The sequence below is a fragment of the Lepidochelys olivacea genome (assembly GCF_965140295.1).
Source record: "Lepidochelys olivacea isolate rLepOli2 genome assembly, chromosome: 5".
Taxonomy (NCBI): domain Eukaryota; kingdom Metazoa; phylum Chordata; order Testudines; family Cheloniidae; genus Lepidochelys; species Lepidochelys olivacea.
Genome location: NC_140415.1, coordinates 92,799,635 through 92,816,669, shown reverse-complemented (window position 1 = coordinate 92,816,669; position 17,035 = coordinate 92,799,635). Strand labels below are relative to the sequence as shown.

The following is a 17,035-nucleotide window of genomic DNA, read 5'->3' as shown; positions in this document are numbered from 1 at the left end:
CTGGCCACTGTCACAAGACAGGAGCTGGAGCTGGAGGGACCCTTGGTCTGACGCAGTAGGGCCGTTCTTATGTTCTTAGGGCAGGAAAAGGGAGGGAAGGGAAGCCTGTGCACCCTGCAAGCCAGCCTGGCCCCACGCTCGCACGGAGCAGCACCGCACAAACCTGCTCGGCAGAGAAAGGCCGCTGTGCCTTTCCAGGGGCAGAGCCGGAGGCGCGGCAGGGAGGAGGGGCGGGGCAGAGCAGAGAGACCGAGGAGGCGGGAAGGCGGCAGGGGCTGGCCACAGAGAAGGAGCAGGCAGGGCGAGAGGCTGCTGCGGCTGGGCTCGGCATGGTGCTGCTGGTGGTGATGGGAGTGAGCGGCTCGGGGAAGTAGGTGCTTTCCCCTCCCTGGGAACGTGCGCGGACCGCCCCAGGCACCGGAACCCGCCGCGGGGGAAGCTCCTCGCCTGGACGGCTCCTTCCGGGTCTCTCCTTGCGGCCGGGCGGTGGGCGGGCTCGGCTCCCCCGCGCGTCTGTCCCCGGACCCGGCTTGTCCTGAGGAAAGCGGGTGGCGGCAGCTGCCCCAGTGCGGAGTCTCAGCCTGCACCCTCCCTGGGCCTTCAGGCTGCAGCTCCAGGGCTCCCAGCATTGCCCTGGCTGAGAGGAAATTAGCTGTGAAGTAACCAGGACAGGAGAGCGGTTCCTTTTCCCCTCAGCACCCCGCGTCTTTTAAAGGGGGGAAGGGGATTTCCTCCTGGCTGTAAAGGGGAAAAGTCTTCTGAAACCTGCGCTGTCGCAGGGGCTTTGGGACAACAACGGAAGACTTAACCCAAAGGCTGCTCTGTGGCCCATAGCACTTGCCTGCGCTGTGGTCCATCTCCTGCAAGGGCACTTTTCAGTAGTTGGTGGGTTTTCATTCTTCGGGGGGGGGGACACAAAACCACGCCTGCACTAAGGAGGCTTTGGTGTTTTACACCCACACAAGCATGGAGGGTGAGTCAGGCACCTCATTACAGTCAGAAGGTACATTTCCTTGAGCCCAAGGAGCCTACAAACCAGACTAGCTTTGTGTAATTTTCACACTGTTCCTGTGCTAGGCTGTGGTACACCTTGCACACACCATTAGTGGATTTTGTTTACTTTAGTAAAGAGTTGTCGCTGAGGGAAGGATGGCTTTATTTTTATTTCTGTACTTCGAACAATATTCAGTTTCTTCTGTTTCATCGCTATATAAACAATTTTCAAATGAATTCTAAATGGACACAATTGAGGAGTTAAGGCTAAAAGTTTCCCTTTTGTTTCCTGATATTTCAGCACACATCAGCAACTGTTCTGGTAGCTACCCATTATGCACTGTGGGGCTTATTAGGGATAACTTCGGCCTTAACAATTTCATTTAATTGCTCTTGTTGGGTTAGAACAGACCTTTGACTGTTTAACACGACTTGTGTCTACTTTGCTTTGTAGATGACACCAGTGACACTGTGGTTAGGGTGACCAGATGTCCCAATTTTATAAGGACAGTCCCGATATTTGTGGCTTTGTCTTATATAGGTGCCAATTACCCCCCACTCCGTCCCGATTTTTCACCCTTCCCATCTGGTCACCCTAACTGTAGTAGAGGGGATCTCAGATCAAGGGGCAAAGGGGGAAATCAGGTTTAGAGGGTTGAGCAGGGCCTGCCTGACCACTGTCCTCACTGCAGGAGTTCCTGAATTAGTATCATCCTAATGCTGAATTAGTATTATCCTATGCAGTGTACCTCAAAGCATAGAGACACCCCTGTGTAGCTGTGGTTTCCCCCACTAAAGGGTTTGGAGGATGACAACAGATATGAAGCATTGGCAGCAAAGCTTCTGATTTAGTGATTGGGAAGCTTTTCCCTGGACTTGTAACTAGGTAAAAAGGACCAAATAATGTGGAACTCACGGCTGTGCCTGCTCCCATCCACCTTCTTTTATTTTTTCAAATGGCCCTGAGAAGAATTTTCAAGGGTGGACTTCCTCACACAAGTTTTCACACTACTCTGACCCTTGTTAGCTTGAAAAGAGCTTGGAGAAGACTTCTTTCAGAACTGAGCAGGATTTGTCTTGACTGGGATAAAAGGTGTGTTAGAACATGTTAGCTCAGGAGTTCTCAAACTATGGGTTGGGACCCCTCAGGGGGTCATGAGATTATTACACGGGGGGTCGCGAGCTGTCAGCCTCCACCCCAAACCCTTCTTTGCCTCCAGCATTGATAATGGTGTTAAACTATTAAAAAAGGGTTTTTAATTTACAAGGGGGGTCACATTCAGAGGCTTGCTATGTGAAAGGGGTCACCAGCACAAAAGTTTGAGAACCACTGTTTTAGCTAGCATCTTAGGAACTTCTGAAGAATTGGAAGAGAGACAAGAGTGTAACTTGCATGATAAATTCTCATTAGTTCTATGTAGAGGTTAAAAAGAGCAGAAAGGAATCAAAAGGAGAAAACTAAGGTATATGATTAAAAGTGGTACAAAGAACATGAATATCACAAACCAGTATATGACAGATTTACGAACATCAAACAAAGCAGAAAAAGGGCAAGTAAGAAACAGGAGAAAAAACATTTTTAGCTGAGAATAATTAATGCTTGGAATGGACTAGTAAAGGCAGCAACGGAAACAGCTATCATTAACACACCCCAAAAAAAGTTACTTTAAAAAAAATCAGTGCTATATTAGTGGTCTCCAAACTTTTTACCTCGAAACCCCCTTAACTCTGTCTGCACCCCTGCCCAAGCTGGGGCTGGGAGCAGGGCTGTGGCTCCGGGGGGTGGGGGGCACACAGACAGGGTTAAGGGGGCCGAGGCTGGGGCCACAGCTGGGGATGGGCGTGGCAGCCAGGGCATGGGGAGCGGAGCCTCAGGACAGGGTTCTGGGCCCATCAGCCGGGGCATGGGGCCAGCAGCTGGGGCCCTGGACTGGCAGCCGGGGTCCCAGACTGGCAGCTGGGGCTGGGGCCAGGGATGTGCTGGCCGCTGCTTCCCACCACTGCTTCCCACAGCTCCCATTTGTCGGGAATGGCAAACCGCAGCCACTGGGAGCTGCGGGCGGCCGTGCCGGTGGACGGTCAATGTCTCGCAGCCCGTCAGTGGACTACCCTGATGGGCCATGGGTTGCCCACCACTGGATTAGACCATCTGGTATTCCCAGGCCTCTGTCCAACATCTCTTAGAATTATAAAAAGATAGAGATTAAAGAGATTGGGTTATCTCACTCTGGAAGTTATCATGAAAATTTATCAGCCCAGGGACCCTTCCATCTTTTACCATGAAGTAAGAAAATGACTAATATTTCATCCACACATCAAAATTACTTTCCCAAGCCAAGGGCAAGTAATGAGTTTATCTGGTCCACCCTCCTTTGAAGTGCACAATTATTTCCTCTAGTGCTTTATCCAGTTTAGTTAGTTCCACACAAATAAAGTTATCAATGAGGTTTCCACCACATCCTTTAGGAGGTTATTCCATAGTCTGATTTCTTCCTCCAGGATGAAAGTGTTTCCGATTCCCAGGATAAATTTCTTCATGCTCAGTTTCATCTTAGTACTCCTAATTATATACTCTTGAATTATTTCCCTTATATTTAATGTGGATGCATATGTTTCACAATATGGTTGGCACTGAATTCATCAATAATCCAACTCTGCATAGATACAATCACCCAATCATTTAGAATGAGGCTGTCAGCGTATGACCACAGTCAAAAAATAATCATGTCTTTACATGCTGCAGCTTCTGTTGATCTAAAAGTTAAAAGCGTCTTGTGATGGGTAAAACACTGCTGGAAGTCACTGCCAAGCTGATGTAACCAAAGACGACAACTGGCTGCTTTTCAAATAAAACAAGCGTGGCTGCAACTTTCAAAGTTTTACCAGGAACCCTGCTTTTTCTAAAATCTTAATTTAGAATAACTTTTAAAAACTTCCAATAGTGAGTCAAATTCTTTTTAATAACTTGAATGATAATAGCTGTGTTGTGTTAAACTTAATGTGTCAGATATTATTCTTCTTTCCAATAGTACCCAAAATGTGCTAGGTGCTAGGTTTGCAAACAAAAAGGCTAAACTCCTGCCCTAAAGAGTATGTCACGTTATTATATTCTGAATATAAAGAAAATTCATTATTAGCCTAGGCTACCACATGACCAGCTAAAATTGAGCTAAAAGATGTTACCTTGGATCTACTCTAGGAAAAGGGTCAAGTTTAGATCAGGCCTAGCTAGCATGTGTTAGCTAAGCCCTACCTAAATTTGACTATTTTTCCTAGCCAAGACAAAGACTTAGGTACCAGACAACATACGTAAATGTTCTATTATGTGCTAGGCAGGGGGCATGACTGATGCCTTCAATAGCACTTTTCAGCTCCCATGGGACACTGGGAGGCCTGTGCATCCACTGCAGATGACTGAAATCAAGCAATGGATATAGTGTATACTGCTTGTTTCTGGACGATCTGTCATTTGTTCTGTTTGTTCAGCACCTAGCACAATAGGGTCTGGTCCATGACTGGAGCTCCTACGTGCTACGGTAATACAGGTAATAAATAAAATAATCATACCACCTACAATTCTTTAAAAAAAATTCATTTAATAATATTGGGTGTGGGGTGAGTTAAGAGGTGATAGTTGTACTTGTGTGTTAAAGTGAAGCACTCATCAGTTTGGTCTCATGCCACAGAATACTTAACTGAATGCTATTATGTACTATAGCTTTGCTAAAATTCAGGTATAACTAAGGCCAGTCTAATTTATTCACTAAAGATTACTTACAGGTGATGTTGCTGGTAGATGCCATGTTTGCATATCCTCAGCCTTTTAAATATTACCAGACCAGAACATTATCAAAAAGAAAAGGAGTACTTGTGGCACCTTAGAGACTAACCAATTTATTTGAGCATGCGCTTTCGTGAGCTACAGCTCACTTCATCGGATGCATGCCGTGGAAACTGCAGCAGACTTTATTTATACACAGAGAATATGAAAAAATACCTCCTCCCACCCCACTGTCCTGCTGGTAATAGCTTATCTAAAGTGATCATCAGGTGGGCCATTTCCAGCACAAATCCAGGTTTTCTCACCCTCCACCCCCCCACACAAATTCACTCTCCTGCTGGTGATAGCCCATCCAAAGTGACAACTCTTTACACAATGTGCATGATAATAAAGTTGGGCCATTTCCTGCACAAATCCAGGTTCTCTCACCCCCTCACCCCCCTCCCAAAAACCACACACACAAACTCACTATCCTGCTGGTAATAGCTCATCCAAAGTGACCATTCTCCCTACAATGTGCATAATTAAGGTGGGCCATTTCCAGCACAAATCCAGGTTTTCTCACATCCCCCCCACCCCCCCACACACAAACTCACTCTCCTGCTGGTAATAGCTCATCCAAACTGACCACTCTCCAAGTTTAAATCCAAGTTAAACCAGAACATCTGGGGGGGGGGGGTAGGAAAAAACAAGAGGAAATAGGCTAACTTGCATAATGACTTAGCCACTCCCAGTCTCTATTTAAGCCTAAATTAATAGTATCCAATTTGCAAATGAATTCCAATTCAGCAGTTTCTCTCTGGAGTCTGGATTTGAAGTTTTTTTGTTTTAAGATAGCGACCTTCATGTCTGTGATTGCGTGACCAGAGAGATTGAAGTGTTCTCCGACTGGTTTATGAATGTTATAATTCTTGACATCTGATTTGTGTCCATTTATTCTTTTACGTAGAGACTGTCCAGTTTGACCAACGTACATGGCAGAGGGGCATTGCTGGCACATGATGGCATATATCACATTGGTGGATGTGCAGGTATACGAGCCTCTGATAGTGTGGCTGATGTTATTAGGCCCTGTGATGGTGTCCCCTGAATAGATATGTGGGCACAATTGGCAACGGGCTTTGTTGCAAGGATAAGTTCCTGGGTTATCTTGTGGGGGTGGAGGGTGAGAAAACCTGGATTTGTGCTGGAAATGGCCCACCTGATGATCACTTTAGATAAGCTATTACCAGCAGGACAGTGGGGTGGGAGGAGGTATTTTTTCATATTCTCTGTGTATAAATAAAGTCTGCTGCAGTTTCCACGGCATGCATCCGATGAAGTGAGCTGTAGCTCACGAAAGCTCATGCTCAAATAAATTGGTTAGTCTCTAAGGTGCCACAAGTACTCCTTTTCTTTTTGCGAATACAGACTAACACGGCTGTTACTCTGAAACAGAACATTATCAAGTAATCCTAACTGAATTTCTGGTTTGCTCACTTACTGTTCAATAATTCCCACTCTCTCCTCCCCTTTCCTTTCTCTCCCTGACACAGTGACCAAAGTTTTATTGGGATTTTTTTAGTTCAAAGGTTTTTTTTTTTACAGGTACAGCTAACCATACATATTGGGGAAGAGGAGGAAAAAAGTATGTAGGCAGTTTTTGCCTCTTCAATTTACAGTCCTGATAGGATCTCTGGGTTGATTTTATATGTTTAAGGATTTATCCTCATAGGAGATTATACTTATTCTTTCTATATGTTGATGTGGTAATTGAGTGTTTGTGAACATCCAGCCTGTGCTGATGTTATTATCTCTGACCACTTATGATTTGGAAACATCAGGATTATTGGGGCAGAAGGGGACTTATACTTTACTCTGAAGCATATGATTCTGGCTAAAGCTAGAGACCGGATGAGGAACTAGATGGATGACTTGTTTGAGGTACTATGGCAATTACTACATTCCTATGACCAGTTCCATCCCAAGGAGGAAAGACAACACCTCACTTCATTTTAAGGGGAAGTTAAAATTATGAAGTAATGTTTATATAGTGCTCTTCCTGTGTTCTCTTACAGATCCACTGTTGGGTCACATCTGGCAGCTAAGGTATGGTATTTTCTAACTATACTGGTTTTATTGTAATTTTACATAGGATTTTTTCCACTTCTAGCAAGTCATTGTTAGTTAAATTATAAATCTTATGTTATATGTAAATATTACCAATTTGTGAATAGTTGAATCTGTCCTGACTGAGTCAGGCATGGATAAATATCATTATATAGTGCAGTGTGAATTTAACTTATAAACAAACATGGTATATTGACTTGCTATTTTCTTCCTCTTGATTATACCTTGTATTTCTGGGAAGTGTCATTATGTAGCTGGTGAGATTCATATTGTGGTGCAGGAGTCCTACATGTATCCCACAACTGTACTTGCCAAAGTGTTCTTGATAAACAAGTGAGTTACTGTGAGCTAGTTTGTTTATGCTAAATTATACATAGTTATAATTTTTTCTTAGCTGGGATGGAAATTCTATGATGCTGATGACTATCATCCTACAGAGAACACAAAGAAAATGGCACAAGGAATACCACTAAATGACCAGGTAGTTATACTGTATATAATCCTAAAGGCAGAGAAGTCAACGTATGTTTACCTTTCTAACCATTGACATATCATTTTATAGTGAGTTATGCTTTATATAGATTAGCATTACAGCTTCCCTTGACTCTGAACCCAGGCTGAGTTTGCAGGGCTGGTGATAAGGTAGGGGAATTATTTTTTTACTTGTAAACTATTAGTTATATAAAACTATTTGTTATATAAAACTATTTTAGAATCCCCAAAATATTCCTAGTGCCTCACAAAACCAGAAGACACACTATAATTTTCCCTCTGTTGATACTCTCACCTTCTTGTCAACTGTTGGGAATGGGCCACATCCACCCTAATTGAATTGGCCTCATTAGCACTGACCCCCCCGCACGCACACACACACTTGGTAAGGCAATTCCCATCTTTTCATGTGCTGTATATTTATACCTGCCTACTTCTTTTCACTTCATGCATCTGATGATGTGGGTCATAGCCCACGAAAGCTTATGCCCAAATAAATTTGTTAGTCTCTAAGGTACCACAAGGACTTCTTGTTGTTTTTGCTGATACAGACTAACATGGCTATCCCTCTGAAACCTGTAAGATGGTGGTCTGTCCCCAGTCCCCAAAAGACCTCTGTCACAGCCAGATTCTCTTTCTAGGCACAGTTTTATTTCCCAAACATAGGTTAAAAAAAACCACAACAAAAACAGTTCTTCAGCCCTTCCTAGGCTATAACTCCCAGGGGTTTTTCCCCCTTTGCGTCTGTCAGTCCCTGCTGCTTCAGGGCCTACTGCAGAATTCTTTCTTGCCCTTTATGCAGGGCACCTCCACCCATGGCTTTCTCCCTGGAGGCCCTCTTCCCACAAGTTTCTACTGCCTCACCTTGGAGATGGGGTGGGGTAACAAATTCCTCCCTCCTCCTGCTGCTTATCCCTTTCATTACTGAAAGCCTGACTCTTTATAGTCCCAGATGCTGTCCCACCCTCCTAACTGGCCAAACTGGAAGCACTTGTTCTGGCACTGGGACCTGGGACCTGCTACATTTAAAGGGGCCAGACACCTATGGCAGAGACACTCTGTGATCATAAGAGTGTACATAACTGGTATTTGACATGATAAATGAGGGTCTTAAACAGACAAAAAAAGGAGCAAGGGAAGAGGAAGAACAAGGGCGACAATAGGATCAATTACTCAGTAAGGGACACACATACCTTGATGTCTGTTACTGGTTCAGAATGGGATTATGAAATGGACTCAGCATTGGCCAAATTTTTCTCCCATCAAGGCATTTAGTTCAGTCCCACCCTTACATTATCTTTCCCCTCTCAGATGAGATGGCAAGAGCAGCTTGCAGGAAGGATTTGAACGGGGCAGAAGACATGGCTTGGATAATAATTTGGGGGAAGGCAGCATGAAAGGAGGCCTGGAAACATGTGAGAGGAGACAAGAAGGTTATCAAGGCTGGCATCATTCATCATTAGCAAAGCAAAGGGTTGGTGGTTGCTCCGCAGGGGCAACTACTCAAAGGGGATTTAAGATGGATATAGCCACAGTTTGTTGAACTCCTTAGATTCCATAGCAAAGCTGCGTCCATCAACACAGCCACATCTTTTGCACCTGGTGTGTAAGGTGTACCAGGTGGAAGGTTGGCAGTGATTAATGCAGAATTAAGATTACATAGCTGATTTTGCTGTGTAATGACATTTGTATTTTCTAGGAAAGTTAGTGTTCCTAAATGTTTTCCCCCATCTCTGCCCTACGTGATAAACATTTACAACCTTAGCTCCAGTTTAAAAAGCTTGTTGGTGGTAATTTATTTGGTTTTTGGGGGTTTTTCCCCTGTGGAATTTTATCGCATTTGTCCCAGAGAAAGATAAACTCTCATCCATACAAATAAGACACACACCCAAATGGGAGGCATCTGAGGGAAAAACAGGATCAGCAGAAATCCACTCTACCTGCCTACACACGCATACAAACAGTTAGTTACCTACTCCTAAGCATACACAGACTCTTAAGCCCCATTCTGCAAGTTGAGCCACTTGAATGGACCCCAGCACCTGTGAAGAGCTTTACAGAGTTCATTGGAAGTCTGCCCATATGAATCAGCTTGTAGGATTAGGGCCTTAGGCCTGGATCCACAAAAGTAGTTAGGTGCCTAAACCCCAGATTTAGGTGACTAAGTCCCAGTTTTGGTTCCACTTCAATCCACAAAACTCCTGCCAAACCTTGCAGGTGCCTAAGCTGACTTGGTGCCTACATTTTTAAGGTAAAAAATGCCAAGTTTCTGCCTCTGAGCATGTGCACTCTCGGCTTGACTCTAGGCATCCAGACACCTATCTCCTGCCTAAGTCCCAAAGATTCACAGATCTGGGGGAGATAGCTGTTTGTCCACCTAAGTTGCTTGTGGGGTCTCCCTTTTTGTGTGGAGTGAGGCAGGCCCCAAATGTATTCCCTCAAAAAATGCCTTAGGTGCCTAAGCCACATTGCTTCAGGCAGCAGGTTCCCATTCACAGATCGTTTAGCAGAGCTAAGTGTCTCCCTGCAGCCTTGTCTTAGGCATCAGTCTCAGAAGGTGTAGGGCTTAGCATAAACCCCTCTGATTGGCATCTCCCCTGGACTAGTTTATGTAGTTCCTCACCTAGTATGCTGTAAAGCAGTGCTACTCAAAGTGGTGGTCCACGGACCGAGCCATCGGCTGCCGGTCTGCGCACACATTGGAAAAAAAAATTGCCAGTCGCCCACATCAGATAGTTTGAGAAGCACCGCTGTAAAGCACTTATCTCTCCCCTTCCATTGTATAGGGAGTCTAGATGCCTAATTCAGGCTTTGTGGATTGCAATATTGTTGGACCGACTTCCGTTGGTGACAGAGAGACAAGCTTTCAAGCTGCTTCTTCTGTGGGAAAAAGAGCTCCATGTGGCTTAAAAGCTTGTCTCTCTCAACAACAGAAGTTGGTCCAATAAAAAATATTACTTCACCCACATGGTCTCTCTTGTGAGTTGGAAGTCCATTACCCACCACCTGCTAAAACAATTGCTCTATAAACTCTTGTTCTATACATTCCTCCTTAAAACTATGGTTCCTTGCTCTGACCTATCTGTACACCACAAATAGATCATCAAGCTTAATTTGATAACAATGCTTAACTAGCTTAATTTGACTGAGGTTTCAACATATGAGACTATTGGCACCCAATACTTACCATACTTTGAACACACCAATCCCTTACCATATTTTAAAACTCAAATCTGCTAAGTACAGTAATACACAGAAATCCTTAGTGTATTACTGTGATCATATAATGAAGTTGCTAACAGTTTCATCACAAGTATTACATCATAATAATTCATTTTGTATTTTTGAAGTGTACCAATATCTGAATGTTTTTCTTTTCAAATTTACTTTGTATTACTTAGGGGTCCAGGGATAAGCAGATAACAATATTAGTCTTTTCATGATGATAGAATCTTGGAAATAAGCTACTTTGACACTTGAACAATTGAACTAATTCTTAACAGTCCATTATTGTCACTACAAACTCTCTCCTTTTGAGAAACAGCCTGAACAAGTGAACTGAACTGCTTTCTGGAATGTACATTTATATACATCACATACTCTTATAATAATGGCTTTACCTCACTCCACACAAGAGGTGTTTTTAATCAGTGTTCTGGTGTGTCTTATTGCACTGTGGAACAAAGAGAAGCCAAAACACAAAACATTTCAGCTGCAGGAAAAATCAGATTGAAACAGAAAAAGATCTTTGATATGATTAGGGCCCTACCATTTTGGTCAATTTCATGGTCATAGGATTTTAAAAATTGTAAATTTCATGATTTCAGCTATTTAAATCTGAAATTTCATGGTGGTGTAACTGTGGGGGTCCTGACTCAAAAGGTGGTGGTGGGGGTTTGCAAGATTATTGTAGTGGTGTCACAGTATTGTCACCCTTCCTTCTGCCTTCAGAGCTGGGCCCTTGGCCAGCAGCTGCTGCTCTCCAGCTGCCCAGCTCTGAAGGCAGTACAGAAGGAAGGGTGGCAAAACCGCCGACACCCGTCTCCCCCTTACAGCCCCTTTTTGGGTTGGGACCCCCAGTTTGAGAAACTCTGGTCTCCCACGTTAAATCTGTATAGTATAGGGTAAAAGTATACAAAAGACCAGATTTCACAGTCCGTGATGCGTTTTTCATGGCCGCAAATTTGGTAGGGCCTTAGGTATGATAGTTAGTGCCTATGAAACAGAAAAGATGGGAGTTTAGGAAATTACAACTCAGCTCTTTAAGAAGGAGATTCATAACCTCTTCTGACACTGCTGCAGGTAGACTTCTTCATGTTTATTTGCATAGAACAGCCAGAAATTGTTACAATTATTTTTGCACAAGGCAGAATTGTGATACTCTTGAAAGGAAGCATGGGGGCTGAAAAATGTTTCTAGACCCTTTTTTAAAAACTCGAGTTAATGCTATAAAATTCACAGGGGTTTGTATCTGGAGTTTTTCAGATGAAAGGCCTATACAGGGGCCTATAAATTCACTAGACAGATTAAACTACAACATACTGCACTGACATCTAATGCCATTCAGGTGGCGTGTAGCTTTCCTGCACTATACCAGTGATGTGAAATTGTAGAGAAGCCTGCTTGAAGGCACACAGTAAGGAAAGTGTTTTGCAATGGATGAACTAGCTCCTTCATTGTTCCCATGCTCCCATTTATTAAACTTACTTGTCCAACATGAGTTGGATGGACATCCATTTAATACTGAGCAGTTATGGTAGAAGCAGCAGGAATCTTAAAGTTTAAATTGGATTATATTAAGAAAGCTGATCAGTCATTTTTATTATATTTGCCAAGCTCATTTGAGCCAAGTGTAGTCAGAGGACATTCCTTCAGTGAGCAAAGCTGTTGCATAAATGTGGTTATGAGTGAGTTTGTTTGTGATTACCATAGATGTAAATATGATGTAATTAACTTATCTGTGATAACTGAATTTAGGTCTGTTTTTGACTCTATGGGATAGTTCCTGAGAGCCTTATGAGTACATGTATCTGATCCAAAGCATTACACACATGTACTAAGCTGTTAGGAGAAATGGGGGGGATCACAGTTCCAGCTATTTTAGAAATGAAAACAGCTATGTGAGAATAGATTTGCTGTTTAAATTGTCAAATAAAACAAGAGGTAATTTGGTTCTTCAAAAGGTTCACAATATGCCATATGAAACCTAAAACATACATTACTACTACATACAACTTCCATTGATTCTCCTTTTCCATTCTGTATATAAAAATTCAAAGCACTTAAAGTTTTCAGTGTAGATAAAAAATCTCCCCTCTCCATCCTCCATGAAGTGGTAGCAGTTCTGGATTAGAAAATAAAAGGGGAGAAGTTGAAAATCTGGTTGCTTGGTGCAATGTTACATTATTTATAAACTACATACTGAAGGAAATAGGGGTCTTCTAGAAGAAAGCTTATGTGATCATATCATTAGAGATGGGATCATAATGCATAGACACAAGGGTAAGAATTAAGATTGCACAAGCAACCTATCTGGTGTTTCTTAACTTTCAGTTGCTGGACTTTGCAACCTAAACAAATAGGGTTTTTTGTTTATATGTAAAATATAGTATATATACATACTGACAGGCATAAAATCATGGATCTATAGCAGAATAGTATAGACTGAATTTTTTAATCTATTCAGTTTTCAGTTAATGGAAACAAATGTTAATAATTCATATTCGTTTTCTGTGTTGGTGTTTTATTCTGTTCTGCTCCAGTACTTTATTTTTGCAAGTAATGGGTTTACACAATTTAGATATGCTTTTGTTTTTGTAAATTTAAATGAAAAGTTTTATACGTTAGCCTTGAATGTAGAAACAGATACTGGATCAGTTTGCTAATGTGACTGCAGGGGAAAAAACGTTGGTCTGTTTGCCTCCCCACACCAAAGAAGGATTGAAAAAGATTCACCCAGTTTTGTATTGCAAGTTAACTGCTATGTAGATTTCAGAGTAACAGCCGTGTTAGTCTGTATTCGCAAAAAGAAAAGGAGGACTTGTGGCACCTTAGAGACTAACCAATTTATCTGAGCATGAGCTTTCGTGAGCTACAGCGCACTTTGAGCTGTAGCTCACGAAAGCTTATGCTCAAATAAATCGGTTAGTCGCTAAGGTGCCACAAGTACTCCTTTTCTTTTTGCTATGTAGATGTTAGACAATTTAAATACATACTTTCAGCTAACTTGTTTTGTTTCTAGGACAGGATTCCATGGCTTTGCAAATTACATGACATATTAATGAGGTAAGAGAACCTCTGACTTGCAGAGTGATTGCATCTGTAATGATTATTGGCTAAAGACTAAAGCAAGAGGTTTTTTTCAGTTGCATTAGTGGGGATAAGTATGTAGTATTGTAAAAATATTCTGCAGTCAGTAAAACCATTCTGTATTCATTAGTCTCTGAAATACTTTAATACTTACAATAACAGTAAGGAAACACCTAAATACTACTACTTGATGGAACTGTTTGGGGATGAGAGTTCTTTCTTCGTTGTCTATACAAAGATTTTTACATTTCAAGGATCCAGTTCCGTAATAAGTTTGACACCAGTTGGCTCTAGAGGGCACACTGTATAAACTTAAGGCATTTTAGAAATTTTGCCCAAGTGACTGAAGCATAAGTTCCATTGACTTTCAATGAGATTTAGGCTCTTAAGTACCTAAGTCACTTCTGAACATATGATTAGGCTCCTAAGTTACTTACGTGTTTTAGAAAATTTTATCCTTAGTCTCTTACCCCAGATGACTCACTTGCCATTGAACTTTGCAGGATGTACCCTTCCTAAATAGTGATCCTAGCTCAAATATTTAGATGTTAAAAAAAAATGGGACAAATAATGCACAAGTGATTTCATGAGGCTTGGGGGAGAGAAGAGTCAAATCTGGAACTTTAAATTTCTACATTTTAAATTTGCATGCATTTATTCACAATGGCAATCACCCTCCTCTTCCCCCACAGACAATTACATACATTACAGTAACAAGTCGATGATCCTCATCAGTAAAGATGGGTCTGAACCAAAATCTGGATTTAGGTTTTACAGCAATTACCCTTCTCTGCTTCTCAGTTGCATACTCAATATATTCTCCATCCTGATGATTCATTTAAGTATCTCGATGAGATAGAGACAGGAAAAAGGAGCTTTCACATTCCACACACGTGCTGCTTCTCAGGGGGGCAGGAGGCTGCTGAGCTCCCTGGATTAAGTGAGGGATATAGTTTCTTTTAAGAAGGGTCAGGGAAGACACGGAATTCAGAAATAATGGGATAACCTTGAAAGGGCTAGCCCTGCCTTAACCAAGAGTCAATGACTCTTACTGCACCCTGCAAGTAACAGGGTCCAAACTGGCTTTTTGCCTTTGGAATTTAAATCACAGAATTGCCTGTGTATAATAGAGGGCAGTAACATTCGTTTACTACTACGTATAATGTGTTCACAAATTTGACTGCAGAATATGAGTTTATTTTTTTCTTTTGCACATCTCAGTCATCAAACCTGTATGTTCATTTATGGTATCTAATGCCAAAACTAACTAGAAGGCAGGATTTGAGATTTCCAGTGTAACAAGCGCCAATGTTGTCTGATTACCTGAAGCTTTAAAGGACCCTTGCCAGAGTAAAATGAAAGAATTATGCAAGTTTATTTATGTTAATTTCACTAAATCCAACCCTCCAGAGTAACTATTAAAAGACCCAGGATATATATAGAGTTCCCATTATTGTTAACAGTAGTAGAATGGCTAATCCAAACAATTTAGTTCAAAAACTGAAAATGGAACTAGTTAAGAAAAGTACGTATTGTTCAGGATAGAACTGTACTCTAGACAGACCCTTATAGTCAGCTGGTAGGTGGGGCAGGAGAGTGCCTCATGCTGTCCAACAATCATACTTCTCAGCAATTAAGGAGCAGGGCTGATGGCTCTCTCTTTGGAATCTAATTACGCTTCCACATTTGGGAAGATGGTGGCCATTATGAAGGCTCCAGATGATGGAATGTTAAAGGGACACTGGGTGAAATCACATTTTTAAAAAGCAAGCGTCCTTACCTGTGTTAGAGATTTGACTTCAGAGTCTTGTTAAAATGAGGACAAAATCCTTACCACCTCTTCTTTGTGAGGCCGTGTTTGGTTGCCCACCTTACCATCTATTGAGAACAATCAGTCAGTGTTTAATACACCAAATATGGGCATGATATTATTAAGTTATTGCTATTGAAATTTTCTTCTCTTGATAGAGAAGAGTCAGCTGGACAAAGTGTGATTCTGGCCTGTTCGGCTCTGAAGAAAATGTATAGACACATATTAGTAAGTGGACGGGATGTTGTGTATTCTAAGGGTGATCAGCTAGAGGAACAAGGAGATTCTGCCACAGGGAAGGTCCTTTTTATCCATTTGGATGGATCTATGGAACTCATCGCCAGACGCCTGGAGAAGAGGAGAGGACACTTTATGGCACCCGAACTACTACAGTCTCAGTTTGATACGCTAGAGCCTCCGTCAGCACCAGAAAACTTTATCACTGTGAGTCTGGAAAAGTCTGTTTCTGAAATAGTGTCTGAAATTGAGAAATCTCTTCACTTAAAGAAATGCTTTTCCAGAGCAGTCTCTGAATTAGATGCACGTTAATACTTTTAACCATGTCATATTTGTGGAACAGCATTTTGCTTGCTTTCTCAAGTTAACCAGCACGGTTTGCAGTATTAGCTTCATTGGCTTGACATACTTTAAAGGGACTGGAACACTACTATTACTGATGTTTTCATTAAGACCTGTTCAAATCTGGAGATACAGTTTTCAGAAGTGACTGGTCTTTGCCTAACTCTTTGTTCATTTAAATCACAGGCGAAACTCCCATTGGCTTTGATAGAAACAGGAGCAGCTCAACACCGAGTGCTTCTGACAAACCCACCCTAGGGATTTAGACAGAACATGAAAATCTCAACAAATTTAGCTTTCACTTTTTTCCTGCCAAAACACAGAAATTGGCCACAGTCATCACCACTGATATTTAAGTGTTGAATAGACACTTGAAAGGTGAACATCCTTTTAAGAGGAGGCAGAGTTCTCTAATAGTGCAGACGGGCAGGAGCTGGGACAGCACAGTTCAGGTCCTGACTCCACCATTAGCTCCATGCCTGATCTGGAACAAGTCACAACCTCTCTGTCTGTGTCCTCATCTGTGAAAATAATTGCCGACCTCACAGGGGTATTGTGCGACTTCATTGATTCTGACTTAAACACCATGAACTACTGTGGGAAAGAGAGGGCTATGTAACTGCAAAGTATTATTCTACCTAAATCTTTAACAATAAACTAAGTAGCACTGTATTGACTGTGATTTAGTCTTTCATATGCCAAATATACACACAATGAAACAGGAAAGAGAATGACTCAGCCAGTGAGGTAAGATTTATATACCACTGGGTTCATCAGTTCAGAACTGATGGATGTTCCCTCCCTTCAGCTTGACTGGCAGGCAGCTGTTCAACATGACTTTTTCTGGCACCCTCCACCTGCTACCGTAATAGCCTCACTCTAGCCTCTAATGCTCAAGCTGTATCACAAAGCCTGACTTTCGCTGTAATAAAAATTCAGAGCTGGTGTGAGGAAGAGCCATG

The 17,035-nt window shown here is 42.1% G+C and overlaps 1 protein-coding gene across 5 annotated transcripts; it reads left to right on the top strand.

Moving 5' to 3' along the window:
- Nucleotides 1-236: 236 nt before the first annotated feature.
- On the top strand, nucleotides 237-16,745 carry IDNK (IDNK gluconokinase). Of its 5 annotated transcripts, none has more exons than XM_084628393.1 (6): nucleotides 237-370; nucleotides 6,832-6,862; nucleotides 7,278-7,364; nucleotides 13,617-13,660; nucleotides 15,653-15,938; nucleotides 16,260-16,745. In XM_084628393.1, the coding sequence occupies exons 1-6, from the start codon at nucleotides 330-332 to the stop codon at nucleotides 16,329-16,331; spliced, it is 561 nt and encodes a 186-aa protein (XP_084484519.1). In that variant the 5' UTR covers nucleotides 237-329; the 3' UTR covers nucleotides 16,332-16,745. The 5 variants fall into 5 exon arrangements, with proteins under 5 accessions (XP_084484519.1, XP_084484520.1, XP_084484522.1 ...); XM_084628392.1 differs by adding an exon at nucleotides 5,724-5,805 and having other exon boundaries at nucleotides 338-370; nucleotides 15,653-16,745; XM_084628396.1 differs by having other exon boundaries at nucleotides 250-370; nucleotides 15,653-16,745.
- The last annotated feature ends 290 nt before the right edge of the window (nucleotides 16,746-17,035 follow it).